This window comes from Glycine max, chromosome 9 (genome assembly GCF_000004515.6).
Source record: "Glycine max cultivar Williams 82 chromosome 9, Glycine_max_v4.0, whole genome shotgun sequence".
Classification (NCBI taxonomy): Eukaryota; Viridiplantae; Streptophyta; class Magnoliopsida; order Fabales; family Fabaceae; genus Glycine; species Glycine max.
The window spans coordinates 44,013,631-44,041,042 of NC_038245.2; the positions used below are offsets into that span (position 1 = coordinate 44,013,631).

A 27,412-nucleotide genomic window follows, 5' to 3' on the forward strand; every position below is an offset into this window, starting at 1 on the left:
AATTTTCAAAATGAAATCACTTTGTATTGTAAATTTGATATATTGAACTTCTTGTTGTGGTAATGGTGTTTTAAAGCATATAAGGGAAATTTTATGGGCGTGGATTCAGTGATTTTGTGGAGGGAAAGTCGGTGTAACTTTTCTTCATTTGACATCATTAGATTAATTTGATGGTCCAGATTATGTCACTTGTTTTAAAAGATATTTTTTAACTAAACTATTAGTTCAATTTTTATATTTTTTATACTTTTAAACCATGAGGGCGAGTCCTGGTGCAGCGGTAAAGTTGTGCCTTGATGACTTGTTGGTCATGGGTTCGAATCCGGAAACAGAATTTTCTTTCTCGGTAAATGATTTCTTACAATTGAATAACTGTCAGGTTACACTACTATTAATTATCTACGTACTCAGTAGTATTTTTTTTAATTTTAAAGGATAAAAAAATGTGCAAACCAAATTAATAATTAAATAAAAATTATTTTTTTGAAACAAATTGCAAAATTTGGACCATTAAAAAGTTAATCTAATGGTCTAAAAAGGAGGAAAGTCACCAAATTTTATCTTCAATCCAGTAGAAAATTTAAGAAATCTAGTTGGTGTATTCTCAAAATCAATGTTGGAAAATGACTACCAAAAACTTCCTAGATATTTCCCCGTGTTTGTAAAATAAGTCAAAGAAACTTGATCTTGATCTCTTTATCTGGCCCGGGCATCTATTATATATTATCTGCTTGCTTCTTCTATAAGCTTCTGTAGCGAGAAGATTCGTGGTTTTATTTAATGATGCACCTAAAAGCAAGTTAACATGCATTCATATGGCATGCCAAGAGTTGGAGAGAATGCTACGTAAAGAAAAGAATTGGAAGAAGGATGGAGTTTTGCTTTTTCAGCAACAATTGCGAATGCTGATTCAAAATTGTGTCCCTAATGAAACCCTTTTATCCATAGTTTTAAAGCAATTTTACTGAACAATTAGGAATGACAATTTCAAGTAAAAATTTACTTGAAAGACTAAAATTGTGCATTGTAGTGAAGTGACCAAAATTACAATTAACCTAAAAGAAAAATGTGATTCTTTTTACCTTCACTCTGAATCTGTTAGACTTGCATCAGATGCGGATGATAGACCAGAAAATTTTAGTCATACATACATTTGGGTTGTATTTATTAAAGGAGTGAGAGGTTGAATTTTGTCGTCATTATAGATTGAACGGCGAATCACATTCTATATCAGCCACCAACTCCTTGTCTCTACCAACAAGAAAAGAAAATCTGTCTACCCATCAGCCAATTATAATTTGGCTACTTTTTTCCCCCATTCCATTAATCGAACCAGTCCACATCAGTTCAAAAAGTTGTATGACCAGTTTTGTGAATACTATGTTACAACATCCATCACATAGTTATCAAACTACGGAGCTTTTGGTTTTGCTGACTAGAAGCATAACATGTACCAATGAAGCTGTCTCTTATATGACATTTGTGGTAGAAAAACTTGTATAAACAAATTACATGTTACTCACTAATTTCAAGCATCATTACTGTGTACCAAGAGTTGTGTTATCTTCACTTGATGGATCCCAACCAGGGGGTTTGATGTTTGGCCAATCCCCGCGACATCCCAATCTTATGTATAGGCTTTTTTTACCTGAAAGATGACAGAGATGAAGTCAATCATGGGCTAATATAAAATGTTCAAGTTTTCCCATTTTCAATCTAAAATTCCATCTTTCCACTTGTAAAATGCCTCCTCAGTCATTTTTCACCTCCATTTTTTTTTTGCTTCCCTCTAAGTAAGAATACTCATTGACCTGATGCACTCCTCATTTTAAACCTTCCCATTTTATCCCCATGAAATAACATCCTAATCTTGATGAAAAGCAGTTGTCCGGGGTAGCAGTCCACAAATCAGAAATGTTGAAGTGACCATCTACTCTAAAAATTTTGATCACTGAAATGAAACGACTTATGAATGGATTGAATCAACATGAGAGCATTGAACCCACTAAACAATTACCTGGAAGTTTCTTGTCTGACTTGATTAACTGTTTTAGGGCACTTAAACATGCTTGTGCTACATTTTTGGCATAAGCAGGATCCCAGCCCGGTAGCTTAACAACTACATCTGCGTTTGTGTATGAAATTATGCCATCTTTGACGTTTTTATGGGTCTCCTGCGGTGCAGAATCTTCATCTGTATTTCAAGCTTTCCAGGTCATTTTAACTGAAAACAGCATGCTGCAGCAACCATGCAAGGACATGTGTATGTCGGGGAAGTGTGGGGAAGAAAAAGAAGGGGGAGGGACGGCAGAGTATGAATGGTGAATCAATAAGCTTCTTTCTTTGTATGTTTAAAGTTCTTTATAAAAATAAATAAGGGAAAGGTTAATGGGAGTTACATGTTATAGTCTCCTACTTTCTAAAGTTATTTTAATAATAAAAATATATTAAAAATATCTTTAAAAATATTTATTTAATAGTTATCTTTGACTTAAATATTAAGATTTGATATTTTTCTTATTTAGGACTTGCAGATATGAAAATGATAGATTAAAAGAGAAAAAGATTGAGAAAATATCCAAAATATCAGGAAGATATGATTAAAAGAAAAATAAATCTAAAAGATATAAAAAATATCAAAAAAGGAAGATGGCTGGCAAACACAACTTTAAAAGGGAGTCAAGTCAACTATAAAAATGGAGTCAAGTCAAGTAGAAAACAATGCCACATAACCCTCTAGGGTTTCATTTACTCCCTTCCTTTCTTTCACCCTTCTATCCTACCGGTTTTTATACCCCATCCATTGTAAAGCCATCAATGACCATCAATGGTACTGCTAATTAGGGTCTGGCAGACATGCAAATATGACTTGCAGATATAAAAATGATAGATTAAAAGAGAAAAAGATTGAAAAAATATCCAAAATACCAGGAAGATATGATTAAAAGCAAAACAAATCTAAAAGATATAAAAAATATCAAAAAAGGAAGATTGCTGGCAAGCACAACTTTAAAAAGGGAGTCAAGTCAACTATAAGAATGGAGTCAAGTCAAGCAGAAAACAATGCCACATAACCCCCTCTAGGGTTTCATTTACTCCCTTCCTTTCTTTCATCCCATTTATTCTACCAGTTTTTACACCCCATCCATTGTAAAGCCCTCAATGGCCATCAATGGTTAAACTGCTAATTAGGGTCTGGCAGACCTAAAAGTCCAGCGATGTATGATGTACTCAAGGCACAAAGATGTACGAGCTGTCCCGTAATAAACCCTGCTGATATTATTTTCTGTTAGAGGTTAGACGCGAAGAAGATAACTTCTAAATAAGATTTAAATAATGTATGCGAAAGGATTTCATAAGAAAATCATTTCTAAGAATAGAATAACAGTTTTATACCCATGCATTCTTGCAAGCACAAACATCTAGAATTCATACTTCATGCATTTTATTTATTTGTTAAGTCTTTGCAAAGGAATTTGGAAGATAAATAAATAAAATTTTATCTTCTATTTTTTATCTTTTACTTTTCTTAACTTATCTTTTATCTTCTATTTTCTTTTATCTTTATTATATCTTAATTTAAATATTTTATCTTTTCTATCTTATATTTTTATCTTTAAATCTTTTATCCTTTCTTTTAAATCTTTATTTATCTATTGTTTTTAAATTGGATTTGCATTAATTTAAGTACAAATAAAATCCCTATGGATTTGACACTTGGACTTCCGAATACTTTACTATTTATGACAATTTGATACACTAGCCAACAAGTTAACACTTCCCTTCCTCATTATAAAAACTTCCCAAACAAGGGTGAGATTTGTTTGAAACCTTCTCCTTCCCCATTCCCCTCCTAAATTCCCCACCCATAGTAGTCAAAGTTTCTGAATCAGATAGCTCAACTCTTTTTTAGTTCCAAGTCAAGAATAAATTTGAAGGTTCCAAAGAAAGTTTGGAATGAAGAGAAATATCCTATAAAAAGCAACCCAGATTGATTAACAAAAATCACCTAGTGCTTCAGTCTTTGACAACCAGACAGTCAATCCTGCATAAAGATGTTGTCATTTATCAGCTCTTCCAGCAGCACCGTGTTGCCCTCCTAATGTTGCAACTACTGCCCTAGCATGACTGGGCCTAGATTGATTAACAAAAATCACCTTGTTTCACACGGCCCATTATAAACATTTACGACATATTGGGCCAAGATTTTTGGGCTCAAGGGGTTTTCTCTGTCTGGACTCTGGACCACAATTATGCGTCCGAGGTTGAGGCTTGAGATTCCACTCGATGAATAGCATTATTGTAAGCTATGTCATTGTATAAGGGAAGTTTATAAATAGTATAAATGCAAACATGGTTTGTAAATTAAATTAATATAAAAGAAATTAAAGGTGTTACAAAACTTACTTCTATTTTGTTAGGGAACTACTCTAGGATCATAGATTTTATAAATTTCTATTTTATTTACAGTTTTTTTCCTTTATATTAATTATTAAAAAATATTTTTATACTTATTCTCCATCCCCTTTTAATTTTTTGCTTGATATACTCCTTGTCCTTGTCACCCCACTTTTGTTTGACTGTTTGAATAATAGCCTTCGCCTCGATTGAGATTGTTTACTCCTTTCTTGTTATGTCCATCGATCCAATAATTATTTTTTGAATTTTGTTTTCGAAAAAAACGTTACATTATAATAGATTACCACAATTGGAATTTGGAAAGCCCTTGAGCAACAAAATGAGAAGGCCTCTCTGATTAATACTACATGTAATATATACGGTATATATTTGCAGACAAGCCAACATTATCTTCAGTAGAGATATTTCCCATTGTGCATGTAGGTAATGGATGGGTCAATTATAAATTGTATGTGTTTTAAAATAAATGGTTGTCGCGTACACATACGTCTGTTTTTAATTAATGGCACATTACATTATTGACATGCTGGACCCATTCTACGTCTACGGTGGCACTGCAATGCTGACCAAAATTTATTAAATTTTTGGCATGCGAGTCAACCATACTGAATTATATTAGTCACATAGTAATAGACAACAGGGTGCAGACTGCAAAGTTGATGGATCCAAAGGAGATGTTATAAGATGGGAAAACAAATTAAATACACATGCCCATGTACATTAAAAAAGAAAAGCCAGCAAGTCACCATAGCTGTGACAAATATAATAATTATTATTAAGAAAATCTTCTACTGTAAAATTTAAGAATTTTTTTTTCTACTTCAGAAATCATGAGTGTGGTTAATTTATTGGGTCCATGAGTAATTCTCTTGATAGTATAATCAGTGTTGACTTAAGAAAATTTATCCAAAATAAGAATCAAACATAAGTGTTAAATCAATCAATCTTGTTCATATTCATGTGAATGAATGTTACAAAGACTTTTAGACAATTGCGTAAATTCTTTGGATTAAAACAGATTGATATAATGGATTTTTTTTCTTTTTATGAATTTTGAATGGTCCACACTCCACAAATCCACTGCCATGCATGCCTGAAATCCTTTTGAAATCTTGTTCTCATGAACTTAGGGTTCTCTTCTCTTTAGTCAGTCTGTTACTTAAGAACAATAATAATATAAGAAGAAGAATAAGTGGTCCACAATACATGATATAGGTGTATGTATATATAAAAATAAAAAGAGAGGAAAAGTAGATTGCTATATATTACATGGGCAAAGCATTGTTGTCATTGTTGTCGCACAACAGAGATAAAATGTTTCAGCAAACGTCACATCCTGCTAAGGCCAAAAGCATTAAAAGGAAGTAATTATGAATGAATGATTCACAGTTCAGACTCTTTCGGATAAAGATAAAGTCATACTGACACTGTCCCCTGACAACTTTCGTCACCACCTACCCCTCAACTTTCACGAATACCACATTCGCCATTATCATTCATCTCAATCCCAAACAAACCCCCATTCCCTTTCTTTTTTTAATTTACTAAGTATTTCTTCAGAAAATAAGGTAGCCATTATTAGTCCTTCAGGACATTATAATTAATTCTCTAGGATAAAATTAATATATAACACTCGTTATGAGACAGTAGTATATTAACATATTAATTCTGTAGGCATATATAGATTCAATTATGTCAAATTTTTCATTGAAGAATAATAAGCCAAAACTCACAAAGTTGTACCGCATCAAGAAACTGAGCCGAATTGGAAACAATCCTCAGCCAAAAAATTTCGCTACATGAATTAAAATATAAATATATCCCAAATTTGAAGTAAACTATTTAAACTAGAAGTGTGACTGAATTTGAGATGAAATCTTCCAAATGTTCCACTGTTTCAGTGTCTCTGATTTCTAAGGACTTTTTTGAGCCTATTGAAGTGATTTAAGGGTAGCTTGACGAAGATATATAAATACAATCAAATTAATGGTAATGAACCTCCGAAAAAATAAAAGGTTCAAACGGACATGAAAATAAAATGGGCCACAAAATGGCTAAACTTCATGGCTAAACTTGATTTTTTGGTACAAGAGAATAGCTGAATAATTAAGAAAATCCAATAGCTAAGTAGCCTAGCCCAAATTTTATAGAGACGACTCGGGTTATATATTTTTTTGTCAAAGATAGTTAATTCTTCAATATATGGCATGCATAGTATTAGCAGCACATCAAGTGCTAGGTAATTAAACCTTATTTTTATTTGAATGGATTAATTTAAATAAAAAAGAAACAAAATATTACATTTCCATAACTATTTGGTTTCACGTTTGAGCATCCAAATTGATATTCGCATCTCATGGAAAGTTGTATATGTTTGTTTGACAAATAATTTTTCAGTGACTTTCACCTAAATTGAGGTTTTATCCCAAAGCTACTTTTATATTATTTTATTTGTTGAACGTAAAACATTATAAACATAAATCAAGTTTCATTTTTATTTTTATTTTCCATCCCTTCCGCTGAATAAATCCCGATGGTTAAATCAGGTTAAATTAAACTTATTACTTTTAACTAAACTTAAGTTTATATATTTTTTTTAAAGCAAGATAGTTAAGTTGAACCAAATTCCATTCTTAATTTCAAGTGTAATTTATTTTATTTGAAGCTAACACGACCCAACCCATGATGATAGTAAGTCCAAAAAAAAGTGAAGGTCCATGAACTAGTAGATGTGTCCCATGTACTTGAAGAGGAAGAAGAAGTAAAAAAAAAAAACTGAATAAATAAAGTAGCCCGGCTTGAATGCTGGGCAGACAAAGACTGGACTAGGGTTGAATAGAAAGAGGGGAGAAAGAATGGTCACTATCGCATTTGAGAGATTCTCTCTCTCTTGCCCGCACTGCCCGTAGATGTGAAATAACACAAAGCTGCTCTCTCTCTCTCTCTCTGAATGCTAAAACGACAGTGCGGTGCATTGCCATGTGGTCAGAGAGGCGTCAATCATAATGCAATGGATTGCTAAATGATTTTGCCTCGTTCCTTGTGTTGTGAATTCTGTTTCCTACCTTCCCTTTTTCAAGACTGTTTTATTACTCACTTGGGTTATTTATTATTCATTATCAACCCCTTATGCATGTCTTTGACCATGCCCTAGTTATTATTATAGCTACTATCTCTTGTTTTTATTTATACAACTTACCCTTTTTCACTCTTTTGACATGTCACTTCCCTTTGTCACGTGCCAAGGATTTCTTTAAGACATATATTATGCACACTCTCTCCTCCTCTAAAATTATTATCCCCTTTGTTCTCTACCTATGACTATGTTGCTATTTGTTATGTTTCCACATTCTCTCTCTCTCTCTTGAAACGCAACAACAACAGAATGATGCCTTTGGCTCCCGCGAGAATCTCGCCTTATTATGCGTCGTCTTGTATTCTAACACGTCGCTAGCGTCAATTTTTGTTAATTTCTCTCTTTTGTCTTTTCTCCCAAATCAACTTGCTTGTAGTTGTATCGCGCAGCACCAACACATGTATCTATACATCGCTATTCCACTTCCTTATTCTCTTACACTGTTAAATATCCTTCCACCCCTTTATATATACCAACCTTATATTATTATACCAAACTCTTTATAGATCACACACAATTTATATAAATCAATTTAGCTTAGTCCATCAAATGCAAAATAAAATTAAAGTTAGTTTAGATTTTAGATTCATTTTTTTTACAACTTTATCTTTGTGCATGATTCTTTCTTATATTTAAAATTTTCACTTTTATTAAAGTTTTAAATCATCATTTGCAACTGAAATTATTGGTGCAGTAATTGATAAGGCTTTAATATAAAATAAGCGTAATGTATTTGCCAACAAATCAACAACAATTTTGGTGATTACGACGAAACAATAACTATAAAATAAAATTTATTTTTAATCAAAGCTACCGTTTTTTTCGAACCATTTAGTTCATATGATTTATTAATATCACACATGGAACGTTTTGTTTCACAAGATAACTTTTTTAATCTTGAAAATACTAATTTTGGGAATAAAATATGTGAATATTATTCCTGGATATTTAATAAAAAATGTTTGATTAACTAAAAAATTAGTTGAGAATAGTTTTTAAATTCCTGAAAATAATTAATACTTAGGTTAAATTATTTTTTCTTATGAATATATATTATAATTACTAAAATATCCTTATTATGTTGAAGATGTTATTTTTTTTTCATAAAATAAATAAATTTATTATAAGATTAATAAATGATAAGTCAATTGTAGTCAAAATGTTATATATTCCACCTTCATATGATAAAACTCCTCTCATTATTATTTTACTATTCATTAGAGTATGATCCAAAATATAGATATATCTATTCCCACTACATAGACATAAAAGGAAAATTATTGTGGATAACATTTAAGAGATTGATAGTAAATAATAATTAATACATGGACAAAAATTTTAAAAATGACAAAAAATTAAAATTAGAGAACATAAATGAAAGGGTCATGGGGAGTGTGATAGTAGATAGGAAAAGCATATATGTGTATTTTTACTTACAAATGAAATATTTGTTCCATGGAAATATATATTTCATATCTTTCCGTTTGGATTTAATATTAGTTGAAAATGAAATTATTATTTATTCAAATAAAAAATATATTTGAGATTAATTATTTTATTACTTAATAATAAAGGCAAGATTATTTTTCTTCCTCCTGTATTGTATTCTCAGGATTTAGAAACGTACCCGTCCCCATTAGGTTTTCTCTAATATTATAAGCGGATGAAAAAAATTATATTTTACCATATGTTGTTCTAAATGGTGGGGGAAGGTAAGAATATGTGAGATATTTATGAATTTTATTAAAGAATAAAGTATATGAAGTAATTAACCTTTAAATCCTTTATAAAAAAATCACTGTTGTCTCTTTATTTCAGTTAAAATATTCATTTTTGTAATATATTTTGTGTACTTTTCATTATCTTATTCTCTTCTTTTTATTGTTACTTGAGCAGCGTTCTTCTCTTCAAGAAATAAAGTAAAATATTATACTCTTAAACCCTCTTTCTTACCTCTAATGAAGGGGATGTCACAGACGTCCACTTACTGCTATCTTGTGTTTAATTTGGCCAAATTCAAACTCAAGCGAACAATCGTAATAATAATAATAATAATGATCATTCATTATAATAACCAATTAACCACTTGCGTAATTTAGATAATCTGCATAGCTATGTAAAACTAAAATACATAACCCAATTCAGTGACGTCTCACATCAAACCGAGATGTTACCTCTCGTCAGGAAAATCTTCTTCTTCTTCTTTCTTCTTTTTTTTTTATTTAATTTATGAAAGGGGAAAATGTATTCTGAGTTGCAGCTCCATGCATGCTTCCATCATATATCCATGTCATTAATTTGGGACCATCGATGAAAAGATCAATGTCATACCATAGTACGTCATATTTAATTCACATATGATACACACACCAATTAACCCATATGAGAATGGATCGATGGAACTTATTCGAATATACCTAAACCTAAAAAATCCCCTTTACAATTAGGCTCTTTCCATTAATCTGCTAAGTCTCTCGCCTTTTGTCACGCACAGCTAGCTAGGACTACTGAGCACGTTCCAAGTGAAATCAACTGCAACTCTGATTCATTCTGCTCAAAAGCAAATATAAAAAAATGATCATTTTATAATTTGAATTGATTAATAGTATTTTGGTGCACGATGTCTGACATGAATACTGAACATTAAATTGATTGCATGAAAATTCGATGGCACAAGGTGTCAGGTAGTGGGGCTAGATAAAAGATTGAATAAAACGACGACGCATGGGTGAAAACAAGGGCGTCAAAACGGGCGTCACCTCAGTCAGTGGTCGTTTTCGACGTTCTCCATACGGCATGCAGAGAAAGCCTTCATTCAATTGTCGTCCACGACATTGACGTGACACGTGGGTGCAGATCATCGTCTACCGAGGATTGAATCATACCCTAATGATGAATAAATTATTTGAACTATCTAGTATGTGGACTCAATCACTATTTAGTAGTATGCAGTCTATGTCTATGCGTGTATTGTAGTATACACTACCATACCTATGCTATGCCTGTCAAAAAAAAGTATGCAGTGCTCTGCATAATTGTACGCGGACTTTCTTACTCTTGTCACCATTACTCTAGTACTATTTCTAAAAAATTCTCATATATGTGTTTTACAAAATTTGATTTTTCTATTTTTTATAACATTGTTAATCTTATTTTATATTTTTGTCTTTTTTGTCCAAACCGAACTTGTAAGGCAAAACTACTTTTGGAGTTTAAGAATACTAATTGAAGAACATGTAAAAATTGAAAATATTAAGTTTATAACTTGCAAAGATGATAAAATTGACCTAGAGAGATCAGCGAGATCAGAATACTTGGTGTAGACATGCAAAAATAAAAATACTAAATTCAAAAGTATTCTACAAAGGTTTGAGAAGATTTTTGTAAAAGCGTCAGAAAAAAGATTTATGAATTATCAAAATAAATCCTTAAATTATTTGAAAATTTTTATTTAGGTTCCTAAACATTTTTTCAGTTGGGTATCTAAACTTTTTTATTTATTTTTTAATTAGGTTCCTACAATTAACAACAAAGACCTATTCATAAAGAAATACCAGTTTAATGACTCAATTAAAAAATATAATTTAAAATTTCCAAATAATTATGCGTAAAAATTGAAAACAAATATTTAGAATATATTTATTGTTCTTCCATCTTGGATTAATATATGGCAGATTAAGAAAAGAGAACAATGTCACTAACTAGTAACCACTAAGGTTGACTGTTGAGTAGCTCAAGGCTTTAGCGGGTTGTTTGTTCTCTGGCTCCTTCAGTTATTACTACTGTTATTTTGGCTAGCCCCTCTGCGATCTGCTGTAAATATGTACTCTCACTATACCTATGCTAGCTATTGCTATTGACCGTGTACAGGTTCCTGCTTTCTTGTACCTATTTTTTCAAATCTAGTTTATTGATTAATAATGAATATATTTTCCGCTTCAGCTTCAAGCTGCGTTTTAACTTTTTATAAATTAATTAATTAATATAAGTGAAGGTACAGATCCAAAGGGGAGGGTCCTAGTACAGAAGTGACGCTGCCAATTGTAACAATTGCATGGCAAGTTTTTCAAAAGTAAAAAAGTGACACTGATGAAAATGAGACAACGTCAAAAAGAGAAATGAAACAAAATGTTCCCAACTTTTTTTTTCCTACTTGCTTACTTTTTCTTTCTTTTTCCCCCCTTTTCCTTTTGGTTTTAGGATGAAGTGTATGTATATTGCTTTTTTATTGTTGCTAGGTTTATTTTTATATATTGATGCGTATGTACCACTTTATGATTAGCTCAATTTGTCAATAAATTTTTGGTCATTATTATTAAGGCCAACCTTTTAATTCCGAATGAAATGGATGTAGACCATATATAGAAACTTGAACACAATGGATACCTCGTTAGCAAATTAATTATTAAAGTACTAATGTACCAAAATCAAATGATGGGATAGCTTTGTAGTAAACAAGTGAGTAAACAAGAAAAGAGCGTATATATCTTGATTATGAAAGTGAGTCCATCTCTGTCGATAAACATTTAGAATTTTAATTTCTTTTTAAAGTAAATAAATGTATGAAATTTCACCAAAAAACTCGTTGGAATTTAATGAATGTCTAATAATAGAGGCCTTAATCATGAGCTGTGGGACTTGTGTGCAGAAATTAAAGTTGGAATCTCATAATTAAGTTACCAAAATCGATATGATTTCATATGTTAATTACAAATTCATTGGTACTTCAAATTCCTCTCTTTATATTTATAAGTACCAAAGCTTAATTAGGTGGAAGCTTTTAGCTGGCTTTTGTCAAATCTATTAGGACAAGCGTCCTTAATATTAGCCCTTGTTTCCTAAGCAAGAAGAAATCTGCTTTTAATAAGGACCGAATTTTACCGTCCTTATATAAGCGGCATAGGTGTACGATTAATTCTTTATGTTTTTTTAAGTGGTTAATTCTTTATTCTGATAGAGACCAATTTGAACAATAACTAGGAGAAATTAACAAGTAGAAGCAAGAAGAATGTGCTTCAAGGACAGACTTTTACTATCCATATACAAGACGGCGATTAATCCTTTAATTTATTTTAATATGAGCACCAATTTAATCAATGTGTTGGAGAAATTTATTATAAGCGCCGAGTCAAATAATGCAAAAGGTCCAAAAGTTAAAGTACGTACTTGCATGTCACATTAGAACTTCCACTATTCCAATTCCAAAAAATAAATCAGTTTTGTGACTTGTTCCCACTTTTCAAAATTGGCGAGATGATTGCCAAAAGAAAAGACATCCATGACATTTTGGCAATTAAGCAACAATACTATATATCGTCACATGCATGTGTATACACAGTAAACTTTATGATATTGGAAAGAAGCATTATAGTGACAAAATCATGTGCTTACATGTATATACTTATAAAGGAATAATTTATTACAGATATTGTTGCTGCAACTGCAAAAGTGATTAAACCAATATAACAATTGCAAAGCTGTTGTTAGAGCCATGGATTGTCAAATCTAAGAACTTTGAATTTATGCATTTATGTAAGTGCATCAATACTTACAGATATGACAACAATTGACAGTCCTATTGTTTTAGTAACACATTTACTAAGAGGAGTGTTATTAATACATTATTAAATGTACGTGGGAAATTTTGGGTAATTTTTAAATGAAAATCTTTGTTCTTGACTCACAATTATATGTTAAAAAGGAATTCTTTCTATTCTATAACAAGTATTGTTTTAGGTTTTTTCATACAAATTAAGAAAGGCTAACAATAAATAAAAGAGTACTAATTTTATGAAACTAATTTTATTATTAATATCATATTAAAAATTAAAATAATACTTATTAGGGTTATAAGTGAAAAAATAATTAATACTATTTTGAAAATTAAAATGATACTTTTGTGGCTTAATTTTTCTTCTTACATGATATTTGTTATGGAACAAATGAAGCATTTATGAATTTTATTAATATAATTGGGGAGATGTTTATGAGTAATCGTTATATTTAAAAAAAAAAACAGTACAGAAATTAAAAATAAATAAATATATATAATTATGCTCAAAATAAATTAAAGTAACTTATTTTGCATTTAATTAGAAATATTTAAGTATGCATAAAAATAGAAATATTTAAGTAATTTCAATTTGTGGGTCCTTACATGTACGAGTACCTTACCCATCTACCCTCGTCTTGTCAATGAGCAGATAGAGAAAAAATATTAATTTTACTCATAGTTACCCGTTAGCTATTAATTTTCTATATATCAAATTTTACATATGAATATCTGCATGTATGCATTTTTTTTTTTGCCATTTTTTCACCATTCGTTCTAGTATTTCTCTCTACTATTAGCTAAAGATAAATGTTAACATGCTTTTAAATTTTTTTCTAACACACTATTTTATATAATAAAATTCATGTGGGTCTCATGTCTAAAACTAGTAGAATCCACGTATATTTCAATCAATAAAATAAAAGAGTGTGTTAGAAAAGAATATTAGAGAAGTAATATTTTTAATTCTACTACAGCATCCTACTAATCCTCTTATTTGCTTTATATGCTACGTATTGAATATTTTTATATTTTCAAGGCATTAGATGTACATATTATTTTTACTTAATACTTTTTTAATAAAGTATTAGATAGATTTACTACTATATGATATTAGCATGGTGTGATATGTTTAGTAAATAATCATATCTCTTAAATTTATATTTAATAATTTGATCCTCAGGTCACTATCTATGAAAAAATATATGTTAAAAGAAATTATTTTTTAAATAAATTTTATTACCTAGAATGATTAGTATCTTACTCTTGGTGTAAGATACACCAGGTTAAAAAAAAAAGTTACACCAGGTTAAAAAAAGAGAGAAAGATTTATAGTATGATAAGTATTGAACGAATTTTATATTTTCAAGACATTATTAAATACATTTATTTTTTATTTAATACTTTTTTTATAATGTATTACTTACAAAAATTTATAGAGATATAACATTACTAAAAGAGAATATATGTTGCCAATCCTATTCATTAGCTAATATTTATTACTAAAAAATTATAAAATTACCAGTGGATATATGACTTGTTAATTGAGAAGTAGGACTCAAGTAATTTTACATTTTTAATAAATTTCAGTCTAGTAAAGAGTGCTTAAAAAATAGCAGTATATCAAAGAATATGTTATTAGTATTTTTTTTTTCCTTTTGCATAATGTGTGTGCCGTTTATATTTTAAGCAAGTAGAAAGTTGAAGTGTTTTTTTCCTTCTTGTAAAATCATACTTTGTTATGTTATTTATATTTTATATTTTTTAGTTTTTTCCATTAATAATGATTCGTCATGCATGTTTTTTAAAGTAAAATATGTCTTATAGTACTTTATATAAAGCCCAATTTTATTATACATTTTAATAGTGGTTTTGGAGGGGGGCGGGGTGTTGAGGAAATCTTTACACAGAGAATCGGATTAAACAAAACTACCAAGTAGAATATACACTAAAACCCTTATGACTCAGCTATTTGTTTGTTAGCAATGTGGATCAATTATGGTTTGATTATATTGGTAATATGTGATCTAGATCTCTTTCTTCTTTTTTTCTATTGCTGGGATAAAAAATTATACTACCCCACGGGGTTATCTGAACACTGATGACTCCATGCATTCGTGCAAAACCAAAAGGAAAGCAAATAAAGCTGAAATAAAAACAAAAGCTAAAGCATCCTCTTTGCTTTTCTCTCCTCCTAAATTTTAACACCATCTCCTTTTGTTTCTTTTAATCAACCCTTCTTTTTACACCGACGTACTCATCAGAGCCTCAACCCAACAATCAGTACTTTCAAATTCAAAGCCATTATTCTTCTTTCTTATATCTCCTTCTTTTGTGCCTCGATTTAATGTCTTTTTGTTTGAGATAGGTTCTTAATTGCCTCCTTAGGGGAAATTAGCCGTGACTTACGAGTTCTCTATAGTCTATACTAGTTATTAAAATCACATGTTTCACACGGAAAATTTTGGAAAACGGGCTAATTTTTTTGGAGGCTATGTAAAATTAATTAGATTAATGTTAGAGTTTAGAATATATAAAAAGTGCAATGTAGTTGTAACAACATATGTTATTGAAAAAATTAGTTGGAAGTTGAAAATACTAACTGATAGATGAAAGTGAGAAGATGAAAAATTAACTGTTAAAGGTATAGTTAACGGCTGAAATAGTTAAAAAAATATAAAATGACAAAATAATAATATTATGATTTATTTAAAAAAGATGATAAACAAATTAATAAATATATCAAAGATAAAAGTGAAAAAAATATAAAAAATTAAAATTATAATTTAAAAAACTATTATTTCAAGTAATATTTTAAAAAATATTAAAAACTATTAAAAAATTACTAAAAAATTTATTTATCAAATCGCTAAATAAATTTGTTAACTAATAAAAAAAATTAATAAGTAATTGAAATGTCTTAGACAATGTTAACATAATAATTTCAACACTATTCCTGATTTGAGAAGATAAATATTCTGAGTTTGGGGCGTTTGTCTCAATCCATTCAGAAAAAAAAAAACAATTCCAAATTTAATAAGTTAGGCAACGCTTAAAGATATTTTTGTTTAGAGAATGTAATTTTATTTTTGAGTCATAACATTATTGGTGCAAAATATTTGTTGTTTTGTCAATAATTAATTTTTATTAAAGAACTTGAGGTGATTATAATTTTTCTTTTAATCATGTGTATATTTTGCATAGAAAAAAAATTAATTATGTTTTGCACCAATAATATTGGCAAAAACATGGCTCAAAATATTTTGAGTCATAATATTATTGATGCAAAAACATGTGTATTTTATTAAAGAACTTGGGGACAGAAACATTATAATGTGTATATAACGGATACATAAAGAATATGATATTTATTTTCTAATTTTTCTTTCTAATAGTGCCTTAAAAAAATTCTCTTTCTAATAGTGCCCCCAAATAAAAAAATGTAATTAATTAGAGTGTTAAATCAAAGCAGAAATGGAATTATTATTTGTTATAAATCACTGCTTCTCTTTCATAATTATTTATTCACTTTAAATTAAACATAATTTTATATCACAATTTGAATGATTTATCATAATTAAATATAAAATATAATTTATATTTAAAAATATTTATTTATTATAATTATAATAATATAAAAATGTTTTTTTTGCAATATACAGATTAAAAGTTAGTATATTAATAAAAAAGTATGTACGATTTAATTTGAGACGGTGATATTTTGTAATAACATAAAATTAATTTAAATAAAAAAATATGATACAATTTTTTTAGACCGGGCGTGTGCTCATGCATGTATATATGATTTAATTATTCCAATTAATGTGAATGTTAATTTAGCAGTTAGAACTCGTGTGTTGTCTCAGTACAAGATATATAACATTATATATTTTTGGACATACGGGGGAATCTTTGGAGTTTTTGCATTAACCATTAATTTGTGTTTGATTTTATCAATTTGGGGACAGAAACACAACAAGACTTGTACTACCTGTTACTATTTATATGGGATTTAACTTATGTGTGGTTACTTAAAAATCACATAGTTTTAAAATTGAATCATAAAATTAAATATTAATACAATGACATGAACAACATAAAAATAGCTGAAAAAGGACAATTGAAAAATATTTATTAAGTTTTAGAGAGGGTCCTGAACTACCAACCACCACCCGTTAATATTCCTCCTTGATACATTTAAATATTTTAAAAAAACATTTAAGTTCATGTCTCACTCTTTTTATTTTCTCAATTATGAATTTCCAAGACACTTTTTCTTCTCTCATTGGAATCCACATTTTACACTTTACTCTTACTAACAACTTGCTAAAATATTTCTCAACCATATCAAACTACTCTTTTCTTTTAATCTTTATTTGTATAATTGATTATTTTAACTGTCTTACCATTTCAATTTGATAATAATGTTACATTGCAATTTAAATTATCTATTATAAATCTAAAATTTAATTATATAAAAATAAATATTTATCCTCTATAATATTCAAACTAAAATATTAGTTTGTACAAATTTCTCAATCAATCTTTCTATCAAATGACATTTCTCTAGCCCATGTATCTGCGATCGTTATTTTAGACAATGAAGCCGCTGCATCAAAATAAAATATTAGCATTTCAACAATGTTGACACTCCAAAATCTATCATTATCATTCATTTGCAACGTCCCAACGGTTTATTAAAAAATTAAAAACAAAGATATCAATAATCAATTACACCACAAAAGAGTAAATATATTTTAATTAAATTTGTAACTAGGGAGTCCTATTCTATCCCTATAAAACTGATTGTTAATCACAAAGGGAGATAGAACCTCACCACATAAAACCTTATAAATTAAGTGAGCTCAAGATTGACCAATCTACACAAATATTTTTCTTCTCGATAAATATGGGATATGGAAAAGTGTGGAGATTGAGTTGTGGCACAACAATTAGACCAGGGAATACGAAGCCACCAAGGAACCAAAGAGTGAAAATGGTGGTAAGCTTGGACAACCAACATTGAATCAACATATGTATCTGCGAGGCTGACAAAAACAACATATGTATCTCTGATCGTTGTTTATTAATTAAGTAATATTTTCAATACAAACAAATAATTAAACTGTTACATTCTTGTTTACGATTTTTTTTCCATACTCTAATTACAAATACCCGAAGAGATTTTGAAATCACAACTTTATAGTAGTTCCTAACTTTATTCTAGTGAAGTTTCCTGACCGGGACAAATGGATGAATATGCCATTTTAAACAATGAATTGCGACCGTATTTTCTAAAAGTTTGTGATAGCTCAAAGCTTATTTGAATTAAATTATTAAAGAATAATTTGTGGAAATTTAATTATTATTATTATTATTATTATTATTATTATTATTATTATTTACATATGTATCAATGTGATATAACAAATTAATCAATCTTGTCGTACGCACTCAACTTATAGGCAATAAGCAGTAAGTACAAATTTAAATAAAAAAAATTTAACATAAAATTATCTAATTAAATGATGGCACGTGAATATTTTACATAATATCTTTTGATTACATTTTTCATAATTAAAAAAAAATCATCTACTCATTTTCATTTAACAATTTGAAAAATTTAATGACAAAAATATATGAAACTTAAATTTTGCTCATTAAAGGAGACAAATAAAAAATAAAAAAATTGAAAGGACTTTATTTTAAACAGAGATATAAGAATGAAAAGCTAACCTTATGGATCAATGTGGAAATTTAATTATTATTATTATTATGTACATATGGATCAACGTGATATAACAAATTAATCAATCTTGTCGTACGCACTAAACTTATAGGCAATAAGCAGTAAGTACAAAATTTAAATAAATATTTTTTAACATAAAATTATCTAATTAAATGATGACACGTGAATATTTTAAATAATATATTTTAATTACATTTTTCACAATTAAAAAAATCATCTACTCATTTTCATTTAACAATTTGAAAAATTTGATGACAAAAATATATGAAACTTATTAAATTTTGCTCATTAAAGGAGACAAATAAAAAATAAAAAAAAAATTGAAAGGACTTTATTTTAAAAAACAGAGATATAAGAAGGAAAAGCCAACCTTCGTTTCGCATGGGTTTGCAATTTCCTCGGAAAACCAAATTATTTAGGCATAAAAAAGGAATATAGATTCTTTTCTTTTTTAGTTTTCCTTTTTAAAAAATATCATATGTTATCATTGCCACTTTATTTATTTCTTTAGTGAGTTCATTGCCACTTTATATGTACCTTGACTAAGTTCGTATTCTTTTTGACACTTTATTCAAAATTTTCAGTCTTTTCCTAAGTCCATATTCTCAATTCCTTCTTTTGTTCCTAAAGTGTAAACCATGTGGGTAGGCATAGAATTAAATATAGGATTAGGAGAACCCAACTTCTTTGTTGGAAATATCTAAATATTTCATAAATGTAAAGTGCTCCATTACAATTACCAAGGATCACTTCATACTTTTAACATAGGTCTCTCTCTCACACTCTCTTGCTCTCTCTCATGTCTCTTTCTTTCTCTCAGATTGAAAAACATACAAATCAATTAGATTTCATATATTTACCAAGAAAATATAATATGTTGATTTGGATCTCACAAGAGCTCTGATAGGAAGGCCATACTTTTTCCCCCTCATCCCTTCCTTTTGTTGCTTTCTGTCTTTCTTGTCTCCTTGTGTTCTTTAGCTCCTTTTACTTTTCTTTTTTTCTCTTTTGTTTTCTTTTTAGCTTTCTCTTTCTCTGATTTTCTCAGCGGGTTCCTGATTCTCATTCCAGAGCTCTACCTCTTTCAGTTTCATAGTAGTTAATGAATAATATATATATTCAGATCTCAAATTAAAGTGGCTGGCCCAAGCTGAATTCCAAATCCAAATTAGGCTTCTTCGGGCTTGATCCTGAAAGATTTGAGGATGAACTTCCATCTGATATTCTCTCATAGCTTAGGCACTTTGGATCCATTTCCTTCTGAAAAGCCAAATATAAAATAATTAATTAATGAAGAAGAAACAAATATCATAATATAATATTTCTTTTTCTATACAATAAAATCTTGCATATACTATCTAAACTCTCAGCATTAGGCCAACTCCAGTGTACTAAAAAATATTACTTTTGTTTCTTTTTATAGAAAACAAGTTTTGGTAACACACTATTATAACTTTATTCTTGTAAAAAGTAACGGATAGTTCTAGTGTAATGATGAGAATATGATATAGAGGGGGAAAAATTAGAGATATATGCAAGTAGAACAAGAGAAGTGTGTGAACAGGTTTCCGGAATCAATCAATTTAAAGAACATTTGACTCGGAGAATAATTACAGAACATTTCTATCAATCGAGGGAAAGAAAGTTCAGATAGGTACACCTAAAAGCCTGCTAAGTGCTAGAATTTGCATGTTCATGAGCTAGCTTGCAATTATTTTTTAGTATACCATAACCATTTACTATTCTTGTGTTTGTGTGTGTATGTCACCTATAATTTCATAGTCTAGACCATTGATCATTGAGTCAAACGGGGTAGGTTTAGGTTTATATTGTCCTTTTCAATATGGTCATTAATAAATCTTAATTAGAGAGGGACGCCTTTTACGGCACAAATTTGGTTTTTTTAAGTGTTGTAATTAGTGTAAATGCGAAAAGGACTGGTCTACCCCATTTGAATTTGTGAAGGACAAAGCAGCTTTATGAAAAGCCTTTTCCTTTTCTCATCTTTATAATGTGCATGGCAAGATGAAAAAGATCAAACGTATTTCCTTTCCCTCTCAACTCCTTTTCATGCATTCCAAACGCAGCCTAGTATTTATGTATAAATACAACTTTTGAAACAAAAGTCCAACACCTTAGGCAATAAAAGGAGAATTTATAAGTAATTAGTAGCATTTTTACATACCTCAAGAGAAAAAGGCACGTTTCCAACAGAATCAGTCTTTGTCTTCCCATGCAACCAAGCTTCCCTGTTACAACCAAACACATGGAAAGAATATTTCCCATTACCGAAAGCCATGTAGTAAAAAAAATAAAGTGAGAAAAAGAAAGCCATCTTTTACTGCCTTACTTGTTTATTATAGCCCCTTATACTTAATTATTGTGCTGATTGAAATAAAGTTGGAGCCAGCCAATTCATAGCACATTGCCCATGGCTATATTATATTTATGTATGTATATATATGACCATTCAAGGAAATTTCAAAGGGCATAAATCATTTTGGCACCAGATTTCTAATTATGGGTCTACCAAAGGCTTAGCTTTGACACTAAGTTTTCCCAATTGTAGGGCGCATATAATAGGCTAATGTCTGAGCCCCACAAAATCCTAAGGAAAGAGATATCTCTATTTTTAAGGTGGTTTTTGGCAAATATCAAACTCCTGTCTCTTTGAATGGTATGTAGGAGAGTGTGTGTGTGTGGGTTCCTTTTTTACTCCCTTTTCACCCACTAGAAGAGAGTATATTATTACCCCATCATGTAGATTGGATGCCTCATGGTTTGTGGACAGACAGAACAAAGCAAACTGAAATGATTTATTCTTTTTGTGATTTTTTTGCGCCTAACCATGTTTGCATGTGAGGTTGAGAGAGAGAGAAAGGAGGATGAAAAGAACAAAGAGAGAAAAATGCTCATGTGAATAAGACATGCATGAATTGCTCCGATTTTTATTAGTATTTTTGCGGCATGACTGCGGAGAAACATAGAATGGAATATATATATATATATATATATATATATATATATATATATATATATATATATATATATTATAAAAAAAAGTGAAACATGAAAAATAGCGCTTACAACTTGATCATAACTTTTAAAAAATATCACTTGCTAGGAAAACAAATATGTTGTAAGTATCATTCAAAACAACATGATGTGTAATACATTAATGATGGCATATGGAGACCTCCGTAAAACTGAAAATTACCTTCAATAGCTTTCAAACAATATAACTCTACGTGATACATATATTAATCAAACCAAAAAATAAAATGAAAAGGGAATGCATATATTTAATTAGAATGAATTATTTATACATAAGAGCAAAAAATGGACAAGTCTTTATGTTTTTAACCACAGCAAGAAGCATTACCTGGAAGAATTGCCCCAAAGACCATGATACTCCTTATCTTGATTAACACTTGATCTTCCCTGCTTAACGGATAGATCAGACCTTCTTGAGGATTTTATGTCAAACATTAAGTCATCAGAAGTATCTCCAGACGATCCATTATCATACACATCTGATTGCCCTAATTCATGATTAAAGGGGGAAAAAAGTTAGATAGAACAATAATAATGGATTAACAAAATTAGATTTTCTTGCCTTAATCTTCCAACAAATGTTAGATAAAGCGAAAATAGACACTAACCTGATGAAGCTGCCGCCCTATCTGTAGTTTTCACCGTCCGGTACATCTGGATTTAAATTTGTGCACCATAAACATTAGATAACATATATAGTAGTACTTTATATAGTAAATTAAAAAACACGAAAAAGAAACCCTGATAAAAATCATGTATAATATTAGTAAGTACTTATTATTTTTTAATTATTATTTACTAGCATGTAACACATCAAACAAAGAGGAAGATTAGCAGAAATCCAAGAAGTTTGTTTTAAGAAAAAGAAAAGCATACGAAGTTGCAACTTGTGAGTATTAAATTGATACGAAGTACAGTACAAGTTCAAACTCTGAAGCATTTATGGTTAAGGCAATATGCATATGCATGGAAGCATGTGACTAACCAGGGTTAAAGCTGGCATGGTAAAGAAACCCATATCTGAGGAACGGATCATTGAGAAATGATGGTGTTGGGCATACACGTACTTCCTTATCACATTTATTTTTTTCTTTTAAAATGCTATTTACACACAAATATTATATTTTATTTCATGCCATGGACTGAACTATGAGCTTGTCTGATCTCGGCTTGGCTGCGACTCATTTTGGATTCATAGGGCTTTGTTTGTCCTACTTGTTTTCAGAAATCGATAAGTACCTCACACACTCTCTCTCTTATTTTATTTTTTCTCTTTTTCCCCTTTAACTCGGCTGGTTCATTCTTCCAAAGCAAAAAGCTGTTTATTAGGTTGCAGAAGCAGAAGCAGAGGCAGCAGATCTAATAGAAAAAGAAGCGCTAAGAATTTGAGAGACCCTTTGTAAGGAAACCATTGGAATTTGAAATATATATTGATGACTTAACTGCTTCCTGTAATGTAAATGTATGCTGTGAATTTTTAAACACATATTATATATATGCATATGCATAGTACGTCTTACAAGCACCATTTAAAACTCCAATCAGAACCGTACCTCCACCTTCAAACTGACCCAAGAAATTCATAACGAATAAATTATTAATAAAATTAAAACACTCACCTCAAATACTATTTAATTCATTATTATACACATACTTAGATTACTATAAACAAGTGCAATTAATTAAGAACTTAATAGATTACCTGTAGATGAGACTTAACATGTGCCAACGTGAGATCCTTGACATCCATTAGCTCAAGAACTGATTTGGGTGTAGCCCCTAATGAAACCAAGTAAAAGAAAGAAAGAAAGATTAATTGAATTAACTTCCACAAGAGAAAGCAAGGGTGTAAGAAGAAAATTGATCAAGAAAAACAGGAGAAGAAAAGAAGCATACTTTCGTGGCCACCCAAGAGTTCAACGGCATGAACAAAGCGAGCGTGGAGGGTAGAAGTCCAACGCATCCTCGGAGCCCTCATGCTACGCTTAGCAGGGAAGCGTGACAAGAACCTCGATCTCATAAGGGCCTGAGAGTGGAAAGGGGTGGAACCATTGTTTGTGTTTGAAATAATAGAAGGGGTGGTGGTGGAAGCTTCTAGAGGGAGATGATGATGATGATGGTGTTGAGTGAATGGTATAGGAGGAGGGTTTTGGTACACCGGGATTCCCCTAATGGGTCTTAGAAAGCCAAGGTCTTGGCTTAGGCTTTGGTGCTGAGGCTGGAACAGTGGCTGCTGCTGCTGGTGGAAGTAGTGGTTTTTCTGAAAGGGTAGTTGGAAGGGGTTGGTGGTGGTGGTGGTGGCATTAGTGGGGGTGGCACCGTTTTGGAAGTGGTGATGATGAATGAGGTTAGAGGTGGTGGTGTTGGAGTGGTGGTTGTTGTTGTTATCTGAAGCTTTTGGATTGGAGAGGGAGAGGTCGAAGCAAGAGTCTTGTTTGGCCATTGATTGAATGGAGTTTCTTGAGTCCAAGGCTCTCTTCCAAAACCCCAAATCCATGTCTTCTTCTGTGCTTCTCCTCCAACTTGATGTGGGTTTCGCGTTTGGAGGGCTGATTTGTAAGGACAAGTCTGGTTGTGCTGGGAATAACTCCATCCAAACAAGCCTTTATCTTTACCTCTTTATGCTGCTTTGGCTTCTTCTTCTCTCTTTGTGTACTTAGTCGTGTAGATTTCCTTTTCCCTCTCGTTCAGTTTAAGTTTCCTTTTTCTTGTGCAATATATATATATAATATGAAAAATTTGAAGGATTGAAGAGAGTGTGTGGTGAGTTTTTGTGGAGGGGAGAGGGAGGAGCTACGAACTGGTTGCTAGGTGAGGGTAATTAATAAGATTTTTGAAGGTGTGTGTGGATGGAGTTTGGAGCATTCAATCAATTTGGAGTAGTTGCAGAGCAGAGATTTGAGATTGAGAGAAGAGGGCAAAGAGAAAGATAGAGAGAGAGAGAGAGAGAAGAGAGAAGGGAGAAGGGAGAAATGACAAGGTATGTATGTGAAGTGAATGGCTGTTTTCTTTTGTGTAAAGTATATGTGAGAAAATGACACTTAAGGGACTATACTATAGGGGGTGGTGGGCAAGAGAAAGAGAGAAGGTTGTTTCTTTTGTGGACGTGGGGGTAGGGTACTAGAGTGAGAAAGGGAGATAAAAAGAATGCAGAAAGGAAATAATGAAAAAATTAAGATAAGGAGGGGACAAAAAAAGAAAAGAAAAAGGTAAATGACTTGTAACTTTTATTCCTTTTTACAAATATACTCTTTTTTTTCTCTCTTCTGTTTTCTTTGGATTAAAAATGGAAAAGGAGGACATTTCTCAAAGACCTTTAACGCGTGTGTGCATTGTTTTCCTCTACAAATTAAACTTTCTAACAGCACACACACGTACTACACAGAAGCCCCCCCCCCCCTTTCACTGGACTGAAACCTAGGGCTTGGTTCTTTTCATGATCTAATACTTTAAAAAAATTGAAATTTAGAGTCACATGATTGCACGCAAATTTCAACATCTTGGGGATTTGTTTTGTTTTGTTAACAGCCCAATTATAAACCACTCATTGAGGTCATGATGAACCCTAATTCTCCGCAAATCACATCATGCATTCTTCTTAGCATAAATTTGGACCCATCCATCCTATTCTTGTCATATTCTTTTTATAATCAACCAAGAAAATCAAAGGTATATTTGTGGGTTGTATCCAAAATGAGGACAAATTGGAAAGTCAGATTTACCCTATTTTAGTTGCCTAACGGATTGAAGAGGAGCTTTCTAACGTGGGTAAATTTGTCTTTAAACAATAAGGTCCTTAAGTCATCAAATAGACATCCGAACGTACTAGTGATTATATATATTCCACTTTCTCTCGGAGACACATAGCCCTAGACCTACAAAAGGAATCAAATCAATACAATATTTTTTCAAAAGAAAAATGTTTTATGTTTTCTACAAGGGAAAAAATGAAATTATAATGAACTTGTATATCAGAAAAAAGCCAAGAAATTAATTAAATTCATGGAATAATCAAATATTCCTGGTCCTTCAGAAAATTTGGGCCAAGAAATGCTAGTTTCGTTGACTTAAATTTTGCACACGAAAGCATATTTCTAAAACATGGCAAATTACAGGTAGATGGAACATTGACGGAAAAAGAAAAAACAACCGGTGGGTCATTAGACTCTATCAAAATTAAATTTTATGGTTATGAGTTTTAGAAATCAAATGGATGGATGGTCCTAATAACAGTCCATAAGAAAAAAGGATGGTCCTATAATACACTCTATATAGATAAACGACGTATGAATAATCTCTGTCTACCAATCAATGTGTGTCACTATCAAGTTCACACAAAATCATATGTGTGCCTATGTATCTTGATCATATTAAACTACAATGAATTACAAGCATATAAATAGCAAAATCAACAAGTCAAAGTGACCAATCACTCTTAATTGGAATTAAGTTTAGTAATCAATTTAAATTTGTGTCGTATAGAGGAAACTATTAGGGTTGGCTCATTTTGGGTCCAATAATGGAAGACATGACATGGCTTTCTATTTCTGCTAGCTAGGAATAGGGGATGCAAATATTTCAATCAGCTGGGGGTGTTAATGAGCTTTCGATATGCAAATTAAGTGGTGGTGAACAAAGTTTACTCACCTTGTTGAATTACCCTGCCCCTGTACTTAAATTTACATAAGAAACTTTTTCTTACATAAAAAAAGAAAAGTATTTTATGGCATCCATCACATATATAAGTTTGTTAATTAGCTATTAAAATTTGAATGGATATGTTGCAACAAAAAATGTACGACTTTCTTTTAACTAAATATTTCATATCATTGATTTTGTAGATGATCAATTCCTTTTATTATAAAATGGTGCGTAAGATGCTTAAGGATGACTCTAACCAGGCTCTAGATCTGTTTTTTACATCCAGATTTGGCTCTCATTGACCGAGGGGTCTAATTTGTATGGGTGATAATCCATATTCCGGATCCGATGCAAATGAGCTATAGTGGAGATGAATTAAGCATATATATGTAAAGACATTTCAATACTTACGTTAGTAGTGATTTTGACATAGTGACAATATACATTAGATGCATATCTGAGTCTGTTAATGTTATTTATAGGGTGCCCAAGATACATTAGATTACATGGCACATGGTCTAAGGCTTTTTTTTTTTTTATCAACAAAGGCAGAATATATTAGATAGAGGATGCCAGGATCCGTAGACCATTTATGAAAAAAAAGAAGAAAGAAAAGCCCTTCATTTTGGTATTATGAAAAAAGTCAACAAGGCACATTCAATTTTAGGATGGTTTTTGTTTTGCAATATATTTCCTATAATTATAATGCAAAATAATCAAGCATGTATGTACAATATATTTACTAATTGACTGTAAATATATTCGAGTTCAATCTCTTGAAGTCATTCATATTTCTTGGTCTTGAGGGATTTTCATTGATACGAGAAAAATTAATGAGCATTATAGTACTAGCTAGTTAGCA

The 27,412-nt window shown here is 30.7% G+C and overlaps 1 protein-coding gene across 1 annotated transcript; it reads right to left on the minus strand.

Moving 5' to 3' along the window:
* Positions 1-19,523: 19,523 nt before the first annotated feature.
* Positions 19,524-24,967, minus strand: LOC100798081 (probable transcription factor KAN2). Its single transcript, XM_006587537.4, has 6 exons — positions 23,806-24,967; positions 23,612-23,688; positions 22,518-22,563; positions 22,238-22,397; positions 21,041-21,104; positions 19,524-20,115 (listed from the first exon to the last, which is right to left on the minus strand). The coding sequence occupies exons 1-6, from the start codon at positions 24,500-24,502 to the stop codon at positions 19,987-19,989; spliced, it is 1,173 nt and encodes a 390-aa protein (XP_006587600.1). The 5' UTR covers positions 24,503-24,967; the 3' UTR covers positions 19,524-19,986.
* Positions 24,968-27,412: the final 2,445 nt, after the last annotated feature.